General features: G+C 39.3%; 1 protein-coding gene across 1 annotated transcript in view; it reads left to right on the top strand.

Moving 5' to 3' along the window:
- The window catches only part of NELL2 (neural EGFL like 2), a 135,143-nt gene that overhangs the window by 95,636 nt on the left and 22,764 nt on the right, over positions 1-16,743 (top strand). Inside the window, exon 15 of the mRNA XM_063396595.1 lies at positions 1,702-1,797. Within this exon, the coding sequence (XP_063252665.1) occupies positions 1,702-1,797 (96 nt within the window). The remainder of the gene's footprint in view (positions 1-1,701; positions 1,798-16,743) is intronic.

Genomic DNA, 16,743 nt, shown 5'->3' on the forward strand with positions numbered 1-16,743 from the left:
AAAGATGCTTTCCCAGAGGTACAACTCTGCTTTTATTCCTGTTGCGTTTCACATGAGAAAAAATTATACTTGGCTGTTGGGCCCAAATCCTTGGAAGTTCTCAAGCTCTGAGCACAGGATATAGAGAATGCTTGAGGATAAAAGTAGTGTAGCTGTAGGGGAATGAGCTCAGACATGACAAGTAGGACAGATGCAGCAATATCGTACCCAGTGTTCCTTGAGGTTGTGCTTCGGTGCTCTTGATCTCTTAGATGTCAGAATCTAAGGGTCCAGAGTTAACATTGGTAATGTCACATAGATGCCTTCTCCTGCTGTCTATTGCCAAATCTAAGCAACCCAGAATTTCTTTAATTGCTAAGTCTGATTAAGGTCTTAGCACTAGTTATTCCATCACCTGATTTAAACAGCACAGTTTTTCTATATACAAGGTCTTTGTAAAACATGGCAGCCTGGTTCACTTCCAGTCAAACACATGAGTAGAGGGAGACGTGTCAGCAAGTATGTCCTTTTGTGTTGGACTCTCTGGGGAATAAGAGGAAAGTCTTATCTTGATGAGGCTTAAACCCAAAGCATCTTCTGAAAGAAGAGCACAGCTCACTCTTGTGCTGTGCTGGGTAGTAGTCCCAAATTCTTCTGCTGAAGGTGAGTCAGCTACTAAGAGATTTCCTTGGGTCAAAGAGAAGGTGCATAACCCTACAGCACTGTGTTCAGCTCTTCTGAGTAAGAGCTCTGACTGCAGATCTGACCATGACTGCAAGACCACCACCATGCACTCCTGGATGGGAAAGCTTTGATGCCAGTGACAATGGTCTCACACCACAAGGCTCACATCTCAAAACTGAAAGCTGGATAGCTCAAATCTGTAACAGTTTTCTCTCAGCTGAGCCATAAGACCTGATCAGTGGTGCTGTTACACAGGGCAGCTGCAAAGCAGAGCCTGGCACCTCTGGCTGGTTACAAATGCAGGGCTAGACCAGTGCCCCAAAGCAACTCTTTGTGTAAATCATAACTTCCATCTGTCTAGTTTCACCTGCAGTTTCTTCTGCCCAGAGCATGCAGATGCAATCAGAGCAGCTAACAGCTACTAAGTTTTCAATCAGAGCTGGATGCATTTCTGGGTCCACAGAAGTGGCTCTTTAAAACATACACTTCTGGATAATGTACACCAAAATATATAAGTGCAGCATGCCAAAGAACAAATCCAAAGATTGACTTTAGGCTGTAAATGCTAAAATTTTGAAATTCTTCAGAATCCCTTGAGACAAAATTAGTATTTTTATTGTTTCTATTAAATTACATAATAAAGGACTGAGGCAGCCAGACAGTTTAACATTCAGTTTTTCCTATTATGTTAGGCCTTTATTTGGGCAGCAGAACAGACCAGCACTGCCCCAGGAAGAGTCTGTTCTGAGGGAAGGTGTCTTTCACTGCTTCCCAGTGCATGTGAAGGAGCACATATGGGAGCTGTTGTCTTCAGATGATTTACTCTAATCTCCTTCTGTGGCTCATCAGCCCATCTGGCCAGTGAGGCAGGGGGGCCATGAGCCATTCTTTGTGACCTCTATCCTTAGGAGAAGGCAGTCTCTGCACTCCGAGCCGCACAGAGGGCGTTCTGTGCCAGCCTGCTAGCAGGCTGTGTCCACCTGCAGGGCTGCTGAGCGGGATTCTCTTACCCATGTATTGTGATTTTGCATTTTGCAGCATTTTGCAAAGACGGGTGTAGGAATGGAGGAGCCTGTATTGCTTCCAATGTGTGTGCCTGCCCACAAGGCTTCACTGGGCCCAGCTGTGAAACTGGTAAGATTATAACTTAATTTACAATGAAGATAATCCAAGGAGGATGGTTGAAGTAATCCAAGAATAAAGGAGAATTTAAGTTTGTGCCCTGAAAGAGGAGACTGCCACTAAAATGTTACTCACTTTTCTTATATGCTTCCCAAGAGAATATATTACAGCAATTCTAATTAGAAGCACATGGACTGCAATTAGAACATGAATTAAGACGTCTTGGGTTTGATGTTTCATAATTAATAAGATTATTATGGACTTGCTTTTCACCTCAAATGACCTTTGGCGTCTCATATAAATAACAGATAATCTGACATCTGGAAATAAATTTGAGTAACTGATTGCTTCTGTGCTGTATATGTGTTCCAGGTTCAGTAACCCACCTTCATTTGCAACATTATTTGAAGACTTGTGATTAACTCAGCTTACTTTACTCATTGTTAGGGTGGGTTTCAGTGTTCCTACTGCTTTTTCTTCCTGTCACAAGCATTCCTTTATCTTCCCCTGCTACCCCTGAGGATGGCAGTACCACAAGGCTTTGTTTTAGAACTTTGTTTTTTAAGTCTTGGATCTAATCAAATTATATTGCCCAGCAGAGTATGTAGAATGTTAATTCTTAGCATCTCAAGTGCCTGTAAATAATTTTTCAAAGTTCGAATGAATAGCTTCAGCACCTTTATTTATTGCTGCAGAATTTTTAAATGCATTTTAAGCATACTTGCCTCCAGGAGGTAAAGAGAGAGAGCTTGCTTAGATTAATTTGCTTTAGTATGCCTAATAAAAGGGCAGTCTGCCACCTATGATTGACTATTGTTGCTGTTCTATATTGCTTTCAATAAATCTTCCAAACAGTAGAAAGGAGGTCATTTGAGCAAGTATTGCTTTCATCTGACTTGTAAACATATCCAGTTTAATGAAAAACACAGACTAGTCTGAATTCTGTATTATCTGGTCTATTTGAGAGGTGAGAAATGTGATTGTTTTTGTTCTTCTGTATTTGAGCAGATATTCCCACAGAGCACACGAGGGATGCTATGTGAAAAGCAGCATTTTAATTGCTCATCTATTTCTAAAACAGTTAAAAGAGCAAGTTTGCAAGTATTGCTCACTATTTCGCAGACTGCAAATACCAGGGTATTAAGGTCTCTGCATTGTAACAGTGCTTGAAACAAATTGTATCTAAGATAATGCTCAAGTATTAAAGCAGTTAATGTGTTTTACTAATAGCTGTCTTATAAGTTCCTTGAACCATTCTCCTGCTCTCAACTAAATATAACATGTATAGTTTCAAAGTGCATAATTATCTTTTGCAGCTTTATACTCCTGTCTGAAGTGTGTAGACTAGAAGGATATTTGCTTTAGTCTCCTTCTACAGTCAATATTAGTAGCCACTATCAAAGAGAGATCTTACTGGCTTTTCAGAATTAACCCTGGAAGTCCTATCTGTGCTCCCTTCTTTATAGGACAGTCCAGGGACACTCAGTCCCCAAGCCAGTAAAGTCAAGCACCTTGAAGCTAACTGAAGTTAGATTAGCTGCATTCAGCCCCAAATGTCCTTCAAAAGAGCCTGAACTGCTGGCCTAGGTTCCCATCCTTCCTGCCCTTCAGGAAACATACAGGGAGGCAGGCAGAGCTTGGAGCCCATCTTATGCCTTTCTGAATACCTGATCTCAAATGTTTAACATCAGATTATTATGGTGGTGACCTTTGACGTAGCTAGTGATAATGTTGCTGTGATGTGGAGCCAATTTGCCAGCCCCAAACCAGTTTCATAGCTCAGTTTTCTGAGGAGAAGACCCTCTCTCCTGTTTAATTTCTGTTGAACATGGTATTTTTTTCCTACTAGAAAATAAATAATGCTAGAGGTTAGCCATAGGAGCACAGGTCTGGTTACCACATGTGGAGACTAATATGCAGAGTAGGATTGTCATCTACTTGTGAATGGCTTTGAAACATGCAGTCTGAAATACGGTGAGAGTGGAAAATGGAAGAACTATCTGGTGGATAAAGAGTAAAAACTGATTTTTTCTGAGACTGTGCTGTCAGAAAAATGGTGCTGTATACAACCATAAAAGAAAACTGGAGCTTCAAACAGTACATATTCACTCATAGTGAATGTAGCAGTTTGCTGAAGGTAGTTCTTGTTAGGCTTGAAATATTTCAAGATGTTTGTACTACAAATAATTTATGCTGGAAGCTTCCCTTTAAACAGTCTCTATATCTACAAAGGTGATGCAATCTTTTCGAGGCAGATATCTTCCATTGCGATCACATACAGAGAAGGAGGAGGATTGATGTAAAGGTGCCAAATCTATTTTAAAATTGCACATCACCTATTTCTGTTTATGCTACACATATTTGAAAACTGCTTATTGAAGAATCTTGGGATTTTTACCTTAAAATAAATAGTTATGTTGACATTGTCAGCAGCTGCTGAACCTATTAATTAATTAGTAGGAGATTGAATCCACACCTCAGCAATCACCTAGGGAAATGCAATCATCAGTCCTTACTATTTCCTTCTGTAAAAGGTGGTTTAAGAGTTCTGCTTAAATCATTTCTCAGAATCATAGAAAAGAAAGGATGAAGTTGGAAGGGACCTCCTGAGATAATCCCCCTGCTCAGAGCAGGTTCAAATACAGCTGGCTTCTACAGCTAGCATACAGGACTGTGCCCTGTTGGATTTGGAGTGTTTTCAGGATTGGAGACTCCACAAGTTCTCTGGGCAACCAATTCCAATGTTCAATCATCCTCAGAGTACAAAAAAAAAATTCTTTTTCATTATGTTCACATGAAATTGGCCATGCCCCTAGTCCGTTTCCTGGACATGACTGAGAGTTTCTAGCTTCCTTCAACACTGTGAGATACTTATACACGTTGATAAGTTTTTCCTCAGCCTTTTCATTTCCAGGCTGAACATCTTAGCTCTATTAGCCTCTCCTGGTATGACGGATGCTCTGCTCCATTAATCATCTTCACAGCACTGCACTGGATTTGCTCCATGTCTCTCCAGTAGTAGGGAATACAGTGCAAGATCCAGTGCTCCAGAGAGGATCCTAGCAGCATGAAATAGAGGGGCACGATCATGTCCCATGACCTGCTGGCAATACTCTTCCTAATACAGCTCTGGAGGCTGTTGGCCACCTTTGCTACAAGTGCACAATGCTGCCTCATGTTCAGCTCATGAACCTTCAGATTGTTTTATGTTAAGTAGCTTTTCCACTGCCCTTCTGGTGCCTGAGGTTGTTTCTTAATAGTTGTAGGATTTTGCATTTCCCTCTGAACTTCAAGATAGTCCCTGTGGCCAGTTTCTCCAGCCTGTTAAGGCCCCTCTGAATGTCTCTCTGGTGTAGCAATGTCTCCTCCAAATTTTATATCATCTGAAAATGTGCTGAGGGTGCTCTCTGCTTTATTGTCAAATGTTAAGCAGTCCTGGCCCAGTACCTGATGTCTACCCAGGTGTCTGTTGGTACAGTCTCCAAATGGATGTTGTATAATGGATCAGAGCTCTCTGACACTGGGCACTCAGCAGGTTTTCAGTCTATCTCACTGTCCATTTTTTAGCCTACACTTTTTAGCTTGTCTCAGGGTGTTATGTGAGTATCAAAAACTTTACTGTACTGCTCTTCTCCTGTTCACCAAACCTACTCATCTTACTTTGGAGGTCTATCAGGTTGATCAGGCATTATTTCCTCTTCATAAATCAGTGTTGACTGTTCCAAATTCCTTTCTTGTCCTTAATCTGTTTAGAGGATACCATTGTCTTCCCCAGGGTGGAAGTGAGGCTGACTAATGTGTAGTCCCTGGATCCTTGCCTTTTTCAAAGATAGGAAGGACATTTACTTTCTTCCATTTCTGAGAAGCTTTTTTAGTCACCATGACCTTTCAAAGACAGTTGAGGTTGACCTCAATGTGACATGATCCAACTTCCTCAGTACTCCTGAGTTTATTTAGATATTGATCCTTCTTCACCATGGGTGAAGAAGGATCAATATCTAAATTCAGACAGAATTTTCCACTGGTCTTGGTGACCTGGGACACCTGAAGGCAAACCATACCTATAAAAACAAAAGTGAAGAAGACATTGAGCACCTCACTGTTTAGAATTTCCTTTCCAAAACCCATCCTTGCATACTCAATCAGTATCTATATTTCTCCCAAAGCCTGAGAGGGATGATGCTGTCCATGCTTAGGTCCTGCCTGTTCAGCCTAAACTCAGTGCAGCTTCTGCAAAGAGCAGTGAAGTCCTGTGTAAATAAGAATGGTTTCATAAAATTTTTTGCTTCCAAAATGGTGTTTCTGGGGTGTCAGTAGGAGTCTAATTTCTGTTGGAAAACATAAGGAGAATCAACTGTTTCTGCTGGTTGGCTATTTCAGTGTGCTGTATTCACTGTAGACTCTTGCAGTTAGAGCACAGAGCTGTTACAACACCTTTGAATGATCTGTTGGGAGCCTTTTAGATTAATCATGACCTGTGCCACGGGGAAATGGACCAGTGGAATGAGGCAGCACATGGAAGAATCATATGCAGATATATCAGCCTATACCACCTTTTAAAAAAATTGGTATTAAGCCATGAAAAGGAGATTAAAAGTCATCAAGTCACAAAAATGAGTGGGAAAATTTCTATGTCTTTTCCCAAAAGATACAGATTAAGACATTATTAGTGCTGGGGATGCATTCATTGGCTTAGGGAGGCCGGGTTTATAGAGGCCGGTATATATATATTTTTTTAAAAAATTAAGTCTTAAAAGGCACATCAGCCGTTCATCAAGTAGAGCAGCTTTGTACAGTGTAGAGATGGATTACCAAGCAAATCTAAAAGTATTTGTGCCTGGTAAACTTATTCCAAATACCTGACTTAATACTGTTTTTTTTAATTGCAAAATTATGAATTCTTCAATAGGCATGTTTTAAGTGGTGTTTTAAATTGTATTTGAAGTGTGTTATATTTTAGAACTCAGAACAGGATGACTTTGTTAGCTTTCCTTGGTGTTACTGCAACTCTTCTCTAATTTGGTGACAAAGCTTTAAGAGTGGATTTGTTCTGTTACTATATGGGCATATCTGCTAGTGTATGCATACAAGATTACTGCATTTTTGCTGCTTGTCAGATTCTTTTTTTGAGTTTCCACACTTGTTTTGTGCTTCAAGTATTCCTGTGGGCAGCTTTTAATTATGCATGAGATCAAAAAGCAGAGTTTTGCTACTAGTAGTGTTTTGATGTAGTTTTTGTTAACAGGTGGCTGCAAGATTTTGGATTATTTTCTGCCATTTGAATTTCCTGCTAATGAATTTTCCTTGGTTATTGCAAGAATCATGTCCACCTGTTACTAAACAATTCATGTTCAAGCTGCTGAAAATAAACTGGCAGACAAAGCTATTATCTTTGAAAGCTACAATTGAGAAAAACTTTAGCTTAGAGATTCTATATAAATGCAGCCATACATTATTACTAACATTTAGCTTCATTAAAGATGTAACTGAATTTATGGAAAAAAGTGGTGAGTGGTGGATGAGGGTGAGATGACACTCTCTTACCAGAGCTCTTATCAGAAATATCCAAAGTCAAGGAAAAGATATTATTTGGATCTCTGCTTTTTTTTTTTCCTTTTTTTTTTCCATATATGGAAAACTTCCTTCTCAAGGGATGTTGCTAAAACCTATTATTGCAATATTTGTAGTTCAAAATACTGAAATATGACTCAGAGAAGTGATTTTGATAAATAATTGTTATAGATCAGATCTTGTCAGTTTTGTGCTACTTTCTATATAAGCAAAATAATTAACATGCATGGCTATTACTCTTCTCAGCAAATCCAAATTAATTTGTTCATGTGCACTGACCCTAATAATACCAGACCTCAGGTTATTAAAGGCTATTATTATTCCTATTTCAAAGAAAGCTTGTTAAAATCTTCTAATTATGATTTCCCATTTATTAGGAAAAATATTTTATTGGTATTGTAAAAGAATACTTTGTCAAAGTAACCAGAGAGCTTGTTAACTTGGCTGAGTTTGCAAAAATGAAGCGTTTAATACTTGTACCATGACAAGAGAACTGCTTCCATTTACTGTCTTGGTCCCTTGTGTTCAGTTAAAACAACCACAATCATCTTGTGGCCAGGCAGGCTCTGAAGGTAAAGCTGTGACACAAATGTTATTTGAAGCCTACAGAGTTTGAACCAAGGCTTTAAGAACCAAAATTACGTTTGGCAGAGTTCTTAACAATTCTTGGCTACAGAATCCATAAGCTGTGAGAGTATCACAGTCAAAACTTTCTGAGCAACTCAGGAATCTGCCATTTGCTCTGTTACAAATTAATGGTAGCAGATTGGGATTTATAACAATAGCACCAAAAGGCTCAGATTTAGGTATAGGTATGCAAGGTCCTGCACAAAGCTGGAGTAAGAGGTGTGCCCTTCATAGTCTAGCAGGGGAAGCCAATCATGTCCTGGGGTAGATGAGTATAACAACAAACTCTTTGAGCAGAAAGCATATTAGGATTAATATTTCTCTGAAATCTTTAAGGGATTACTGCGGGGTTTAGTGAAGGAACAAACAAAAGAGAGCATGAGAAGTGGAACAAACATAAAAGCAGCACAGGCATGAACTGTCCAAAGCAACAATTATAGGAAGAAGGGACACTTCCCCTTTTTAATTTGTTTTCATAGTCCACTTGTTTGGAGTTTGGTGTCTTGAGAATTCAGGCTCCTGGTTTTGAGCTCCTAAGTTTGAAACTTAGAAGTTAGAGGATACTTCTGTCAGGGAGTATTTTATTTACATTAAGGATCTGACTTCAATTCATGGAAATAAGAGAAAGTTGAGCTACTCTATAGAGTCTGGAAGAGCTTCTGCAAACAAACAGTTCTTAAACATGATTTGCTGCATAAAACATTTTAAAAGATGCCAGTGTGCCATAGGAATTCCTTATGTTCTGAAAGTCAGGCATTTGGAGTCATTGAAGTCTGGCAATTCATCGAGAGTAATTTTCAAAGTTTGTGGGCTATTATAAACTTTTCATTTGGTGCAGGCAAAGAAAAAAAAAGAAAAAAAAAGAAAACAAAACCAAAAACAAAACAAAAACAAAAACAAAAAAAACCACCCAAAAAAAAGTCATCCCAGGACAGAGCCCAAAGCAGCTCAGTTGTGCCTTGCAAGTAGTTGAGGTTCAGCTTGGATGCTGAGCTGCATGCTGCTATTGTCCTGTAGCAGCACTGAGGCCTTGGTGTGACCCAGGAGGGCCCTGGCTGTGGGAAGAGGTGAGTAAGGAGAGATCCTGGAACTACATGTCCAGCTCATTACTGGACTTCGTTGCCATAGCCTTGGGGAATCACTGCCACTCTCCTTCTTTGAGTACTTCCAAGTGCTCTCCATTTCCTTGGCAAGTCTCCTAGCAGCCTGCCCTGTTGAAGTTTGGATATGTGGCACGCTGTGTTCAGAGGTTTCACCCTTCCAACCGTAGCTTAAACATAGATGAAAACACAGAGTTGTCAGTATCCTGTTTAAACAGGCTTAACTTAAACTTTAACAGTAAATATCTAACTGTGCTTTTTATCCTTGGGAGCTGAATCTCGGAAATAAAAACACTTCTGAATTACTCCTGCATTTAATTAATATCTTCTGTGGTTTCCATTTCAGCAGAAAGAGACAGGACCCAGCTGCTAAAAATAATGTAATGGTTTTGCTGAGGATGTTGAAACATGCTTTATAACTTACATCTCTGCTATATAAAGTCACTACCCAGCTTGCAGAGGCTGAGTAATGAGTAGTCTGCATTACAGTCTTGCCTTTCTCAAAAATGACTATGTTACATGTCAACTACTTACTTCAGAAGCTAGAACAGTGTTTGAGCTAGCCTTGATTTATTGAAGTAATTCATAACTAGTGTGTTTACTGTTGCCCTTAGGAAAAGCAGATAGAATCATGAGCAAACTTATGGGAAGAATCTTATAACATCAACTTCTGTGTCTTCTTTAAGCATAGTTACTAGTTTTAACTTAGACTAATGTCAGTATGATAAATTTTCAGTTTGTTGATACAGAACCCTAATAGTGAATTTTGAATAGGTAATTTGTGTTCTGCAGTCCTGTCACTGAACTACAGTTATACAATGTGAAACAAGCATCTTCAGGTAGAATTTCTTTTGATGACTTGAGAGGTTAGCAGGTTAGGACTGCATGAGGTATTTCCTTACAAAGCCATACCAAAATATCAGTCATCTGATTGATAACATTCCTGCTTTCCTTGTGGTTCCAAAACTTTTTAATGCTTTCAGAATATAAGGTCACTTTTAAAATTTAAGCAAGAACTTGTAAGGAGTAGGCTAAAATCAACACAGTCATTTGCACAGTCAGTTTACTATAATTTTCGTGTTGCTCAGGGTGAAAACTATTAAACTTTACCTTCGGAGCTGCTGTATGTAGTAGCTGCTTAGGCACTGTATGTGCATAAGAGCAATATCTCAAATACTGAACTGTGCTCCCATGAACTATCTAATCCAATATCTTGGTGGTGTCACCCAGTCCTTTCAAAACTTGGAAATGATATATAATTTTTTTTTACTTGCCTTGGTTTCAAAGAAATAGTTTCTCAGAACAGAAATTCTAGGAATTTGGACTTCTGCACTGCTTACATGCTTCTGGTTAATGTAGTTTTCTGATGTACTGCTTAGGGCACAATATCTGTATCTGTTCCTGACCAGAGATAAATAGGGAGAAATAACCTCACTCACAGAGTGTGACTGTTCCAGGCAGACAGGCCTAATTTGTACTGTCAAATCTGATATTCCTAGAAAGTTTCTGAAAAACCTCCTTTGACTGCTCCAGAGCAGAGAGTGCTTTTGGTTCCTGTGTTTTGGTTCCTGTGCTCCTCTTGATAAGCCTTAAATAAATCATGAGGTTAGGAGCCATCATCTTTCCAGCTTCTGTCGTGTTGATAAGCTATACAGTAGTTAACTGTGTAACTTCTCCCCCTTCTTAAATACACTGTTCCAGCTTGGCCAGTGGCAGGTCTGTCTTGGAGCTGGCTGGCATTGGCTCTCTTGGATACAGGGGAAGCTTCTGGCAGCTTCTCACTGCAGCCACTGCTGTAGCCTCCCTGCCTTACAAAACCTGGCCTTGCAAACCCAACATAGCGTCTGTGTTCCCTTTGTCTTGCCTGAACATTCTCCATTCATTAGTATCAAGGGCATAAAGTGGTTAAAGTTTATTCTTGAACTCAAAAGAATTTGGAAGACTCTTTACAGAGAACATCAGAAACTACAGCACAGTGTTTCTGGTGAAACCCTTCTCCATGAGGTTTTTTCCTCAAAAAAACCCCAAATAGATTGGAAGATTTTTAGTCAGAAACCTTTAGTCACCTGTGTCTGTGAAGTTACAGTCCAAGTTAAGATTCAGAAAGGACTGTTGCTGGGAAGAGAAACAATGCTGCATATTCCTCAGTACTGATAAAAATCTAGCAAATAATTAATTATTGTCATTTCTGTTGTTATCATAATTAATAATTTCAGCAACTTCAACTAGCTATGTTCCAGTAAAAGCCAAGTCTTAATACTTAGTGTTAAGAGGAAGTTCAAAACAGAAAAAGAAAACATAATTTGCAATCTCAGAAACTGTGTTCAGCTAACCCTTGGAGAATGTGCCTTTCCTGCAAGGAATGCTCCATGTTAACAGTGTTCCAAATGTTAATTAAGGCTACAGAAAAATTGATGTGCAGCCAGTGAATGGGTTGCAAAGTTGAAATAAATGGTATAGATAAGCTGTTTGTGAGATTCTGAAACTCATCGTGCTTGTGTACAAAACAACTTCCTGCTCTTCCTTTTCTCCAAATATTTTCCTTGGAAGTGTATAATAATATGAAGTTAGTGACTGGTGCTGGTGCTATACCAAAGTAGTATTTCAAGTATCTGTAAAAATCAAACATCCTTAGAGGGCAGCAGAAATGTATTTGGGCTATTATTCTTCTGCAAAAAACACCTGTGGTCTACATTGTCAGATCTGTCTGAAAGAAGGACTTCAATCACAGTATCACAAAAACATAGAATGCTTAGATTAGGATGAACCTTTAAGACCATCTAGTTCCAGGCCCCCTGCCATTGGCAGAGATGCTGTTTCCTGTACCAGGTTGCTCTGAGCTCTGTCCAATCTGGCCTTGAACACGTCCAGGAATGGGCATTCACAACTTCTTTGGGCAACCTCTTCTAGAGCCTCACCACCCTCATAGTAAATAACTTCTTCCTAACATCTGATTTACTCTCAGTTTTCAAGCCATTCCCTTTTCCTGTCACTACATGCCCTTTGTAAATAGTCTTGTCCAATCCCTCCAGCTACTGAAAGGCCACAATTAGGTTACCCTGAAGTCTTCTATTTTCCTGGCTGAACGATTCCAATTCTGACAACCTTTACTCATAAGAGAAGTGCTTCATCCCTCTAATCATCTTGTTGGATCTCCTCTGGACTCTCCCCAGCAGGTCCATGTCCTCCCTGTGGCGGGGACCCCAGAGCTGAATGCAGCACTGCAGGTGGGGTCTCTCCAGAATTGGAGTAGAGTGGCAGAGCAGGGGCAGAATCACCTCCCTTGGCTGTCTAATCATGTCTCTTTTGATGCAGCCCTGGATGTGTTTGGCTTTCTGGGCCATGTCCAGCTTTGGCTTTCTGGCTCATGTCCAGCCTCTCCTCCCCGGCACCCCCGAGTCCTTCCCAGCAGGGCTGCTCTCCATCTGTTCATCCCAGCCTGGGCTGATTCCAGGGTTTGCCCCGATCCAGGTGCAGCACCAGCACTTGGCCTTGTCAAACCTCATGAGATCCCCATGGGCCCAGTTCTCAGGCCTGTCCAGGTCCCTCTGGATGGCATCCTGTGCTTCAGGTGTGTCACCTGCAGCACCCAGCTCAGTGTCATCTGCAAATGTGCTGAGGGTGCACTCGATCCCTTCAGCCCTGTCACTAATGAAGGCATTAAATAACATCAACCCCAATATGGACAATTACTATCAGGGAGTGTCCTTGTAACTTCTGTGACCTACCTGTGCTATCAAATAAAGCAGGTGGGAGAAAGGGCAAGGGATAGATGGTAGAAGCACTTTCTCCCCATTTTACAGGTTTGGAATTAAGCCACATGAGGAAAATTTAATAGGTGACAAAGTTTGCATAAGAAGACAGTAGCAGAACTCCAGGTTTGATGTAGTTCAATGTTTCATCTCATTTCTTCTCCCCTTGCCTCTCTGCTAAATATGTCAGTAGCTGAGAGAAAACGTGGAGGGGTTTATAGCAGATTGTCTGTCAGTGGGAAGTATAGTGAATTTGTAAAACCTAAAAAACCCTTTGACCTTCAAGGAGTACATATTCAAAAATGGCTATCTCATTATATAGAAAAGAAGGTTTAAAGCTTGTCTTTGAGCATAAGCAAATGAGATCTGCAGCAAGCAAAGAGAAAAGCCAGGGTTCTGCAGATCAGGTACTTTTACTTGGCTGCAAGTGTTTGAAAGGGAGGTCGTTCTCCCCATTCTCACCTGATTTTTTTCTCAGATGAAAAATAAGCTCAAAAATAGCAGTGAGACAAGTACTGGTGACTTTAGAAGCTTGGAATGTTTAGTTACTTTACTTTGCTTTACATTTTTATTTACAATTATTCACAAAGAAAATCTTTGACAGAATTTAAACAAAAATACTGAATTTAATGTGCATTCTGGATTTAGGCATGAACCCTACTTACCTCATTTATAACTAAAGATGCCTCGCTGCTTCATTCTTCTGTGTCTTTTTCTCCATTTTTCTTGCCTGAAACAGTTTCTTGGATGCATATAATTTCTGTCCTTCTTCAGTTTCATCAGTTTTAAATCACAAAAGATTTCTTTTCTTTGCTGAAGAGTCACGTACTGGTACTTATGTTTTTCTCTTTATATCTTTCTTTAGCTTGTTGCAAAGCTACAATCCTATATGTAGCAGCTTAAGAAAAAAAAGGGGAGAAAGAAACCAGGGAAGAGAGAATACTACAAAAGAGCTCTAAGGAGACAGGATTTTCTTGTTATTTGTAAAAAACATCAAAATGCATCCACTACTTAGATATTATTTGCTATGGGGAAAAAAAGTCCTTTATTGAACATGAAATCTAAAGTTTCAGCTACATTCTTAAAATACAGTGGGCTATAAATAGTATGTGAATAGTGCAGCTGGGCAGCATTATAATAGAATTTTCTTCTGTTATATAAGGGAGATACGGATGACCTTCATCACTCACTGTAAGCTGTCTCATGAATTATGAGTCATTCAACTATTAGCGGAATTAAAATCTATAACACTGCCAATCATTGTCCTGTATCCCTATGGAGCTCTTCCTTTTGCTGTCAACATGAGGATGTCTGCAGTCTCTGCACATATCAAGCCAATGATATGTTTACAGCCCAAGCAAAGGAATAGTGATTTCGTTTCAAGCTGCTTCTACAGCTTTTTCATCTTTATATTGAGAATATTTATTGTTTTCTTGATGAGTTGTTGTCAACTGTAGCATGAAAGAATGATGTGTGTGGTTTTTTTTTTGGTGCTTCGGCAATTTTGTACAATCTCTACGTGGTTTGACAGTTCAGCAGTAGCAGTGCAAATTAGTTGTCTATGGACTAAGAGTCCAATAAGAAGTCCCTGGTAAGAAAATGTAGGTAAGAATGTTTTAAATTTTAGCACGCATATACTATGTGCAATACCCTGACCAAAGAGTAGAGGACAATAGCAGGAGGCCAGGCTCAAGTCAGGGTGTAAAACACAATTCCTAGTTCCTCAAACTGTGTTTAAGTTGCTTTGAGGCCTATTTTGTTTTCCATAAATTGCCTCTGAACTAAATGCTTGCATATTTACTGTAATTCTTAACAGAGCTGGTCTGAAACAACCTTTTACAAGGCTAAGAATGTGCTTAGTTGTGTCAGTCTTTCATATGTATAAACATTCTAACTCATGGTTAGGACTGACTTCACTCCTCACTTGGGGAAACCCAAGAGCTTCCGTCAGCCCACTGTGCAAGTGAAGGCTTCCTTCACACACACTATAAAACAGGTGACATTGGGCAAAACTAGCTCTCCTCTTTTCAAATTAGTTTGCTTTTGTTTAGAATTCAGCTGCCCTTATCTATCTTTAGTGGCTAGCCCTAGTGTGTTAGTCCTGTTTCTCATGTGCAGATGGAGCAATGTAACTTTCAGATGCTAGCAGGTATCTAAAACGGGTATGTCAATGTATTTCAAGATAGCAAAGTGTTTTTGCTATCTTGGAGAGAATAAGTACTATTCTTTTTCAAGATAGGGCTAATGAGGAAACAGAAGCATGTGTTACATTAAGATGAGATGCTGTACTGAGAATGATGAACACAGTGAAAGCAAAACCACTTCTTTGTCAACAGCTACAAATAGAGGTCCAATCTCTCTTAATTAGTCTTCCTAATGAGGGTTGACACAATCAGTGTCACACAACAGAGCTGAAAAATATTTTGTGTTATTTATGAATGCACCTAGTTCATCATGGCCAGTTAGGTGCTCTGAATTTCAATTGCTACAAATATCACTTCCTTTGATGATATTGGGTGTGCAATGGGAGGCATAGTTTCAATTATTGGTGTGATCTATGATTGATCAATTTTTGACAACAAAGAGTTGTTAGCAGGGCCACATGGTGAAGCAGTCAGTGGAAAATTTCCTTTGATAACATTTCTATCTAATTTTGGAGCACCGCCACTGCCACACATGAAATACCAACACAATTGAGTTTCTTTTTGCTGGCATTTAGCAGGACCTATGGGGGTGTGCAGAAATCAATGGGGGATCAGGAGTCTGGAAAATTGCATACTTGAAGAATTAATGAACTATAATTCTGTATTACATTCTCAATCACATTTTGCTTCCTTTTCATTAATGTAACTAAATTAGTTTTCCGTGGACAGGGTACTTTATAAACTGCAATCATGGTCTTGCTGGGATTAAAAAAAAAAAAAAAAAAAAAAAAAGACCTGTTATAATAGTAGCTATTTTTTCCATGCAACATGACAGTTGGAAATTTTTAGTGAAGAACATATCATCTGCAGCACTGACTCCACACGTCAAAGCAATTATAAGATGACTTAACAAGAAGTTCTACTAGATCTGGGAGGTGTTGAGACAGAAACAGCAACTCCAAAGGCATTCTAAATACTTTTTTCTTTTTTTTTCTTTTTTCTTTTTTTCTTTTTTCTTTTTTTTTTCTTTTTTTTTCCTTTTTTTTTCCCCCAAAATGGGCCCAATGCATTATCCAGGGGAGCAGGGAGATGAAGGGCCATGGTCTTCACTCTTCTTTCTAGTGCTGTGTAGAAAAAGTTCTTTTGCTCATGGAACTGTGTTATGGTAGGATAGAATTGTGGGTGACTCCTCTCCTTGCTGTGTTCCATGGGCCATCTGTAATCTTGCCCTTTATGATTAAAACTTGTAACTGAATAAAATGTTGGGATGAAATTGTAATTAAAATCAAGAATATTTGATGGTTTAATGACAACTTTGGTGTGAGAACTCATAAAGTGAAAAGAATGCCCTAATACCCAAGATACATCATATCTTTAAAGAGTTCCTCAAAGATGGAAAATCAGAGTGAGACTGTAAAAAAAATCAGGCTCTAGGACTGCGATTGACAAAGGCAGAAAGTTTTTTTTGAGTCAGGCACAGCAGAAGCTGATCAAACTTTACAAATAGGTTTAAGAGTCATTCCAAACAACTTAGATTTTCTGGTATAACTGATATCTTCCTGGAGTATTTCAGCATTCTTAGCTACTATATTCTTGAGGGGTTTATTCCTCTTTATGATATTTATATGCATATGGTATATGAGAATGCAGTGGATGGAAATCTGAAAAGCTGATCTTTTGTTTTCACACCAAGATAGCTCCAGTATATTGAACTACTTTCAAAATCTTATATTTCTCCACCTTGACCTGTTTTTTGCATAAGAT

The sequence above is a fragment of the Prinia subflava genome, chromosome 4, assembly GCF_021018805.1.
Source record: "Prinia subflava isolate CZ2003 ecotype Zambia chromosome 4, Cam_Psub_1.2, whole genome shotgun sequence".
NCBI lineage: Eukaryota > Metazoa > Chordata > Aves > Passeriformes > Cisticolidae > Prinia > Prinia subflava.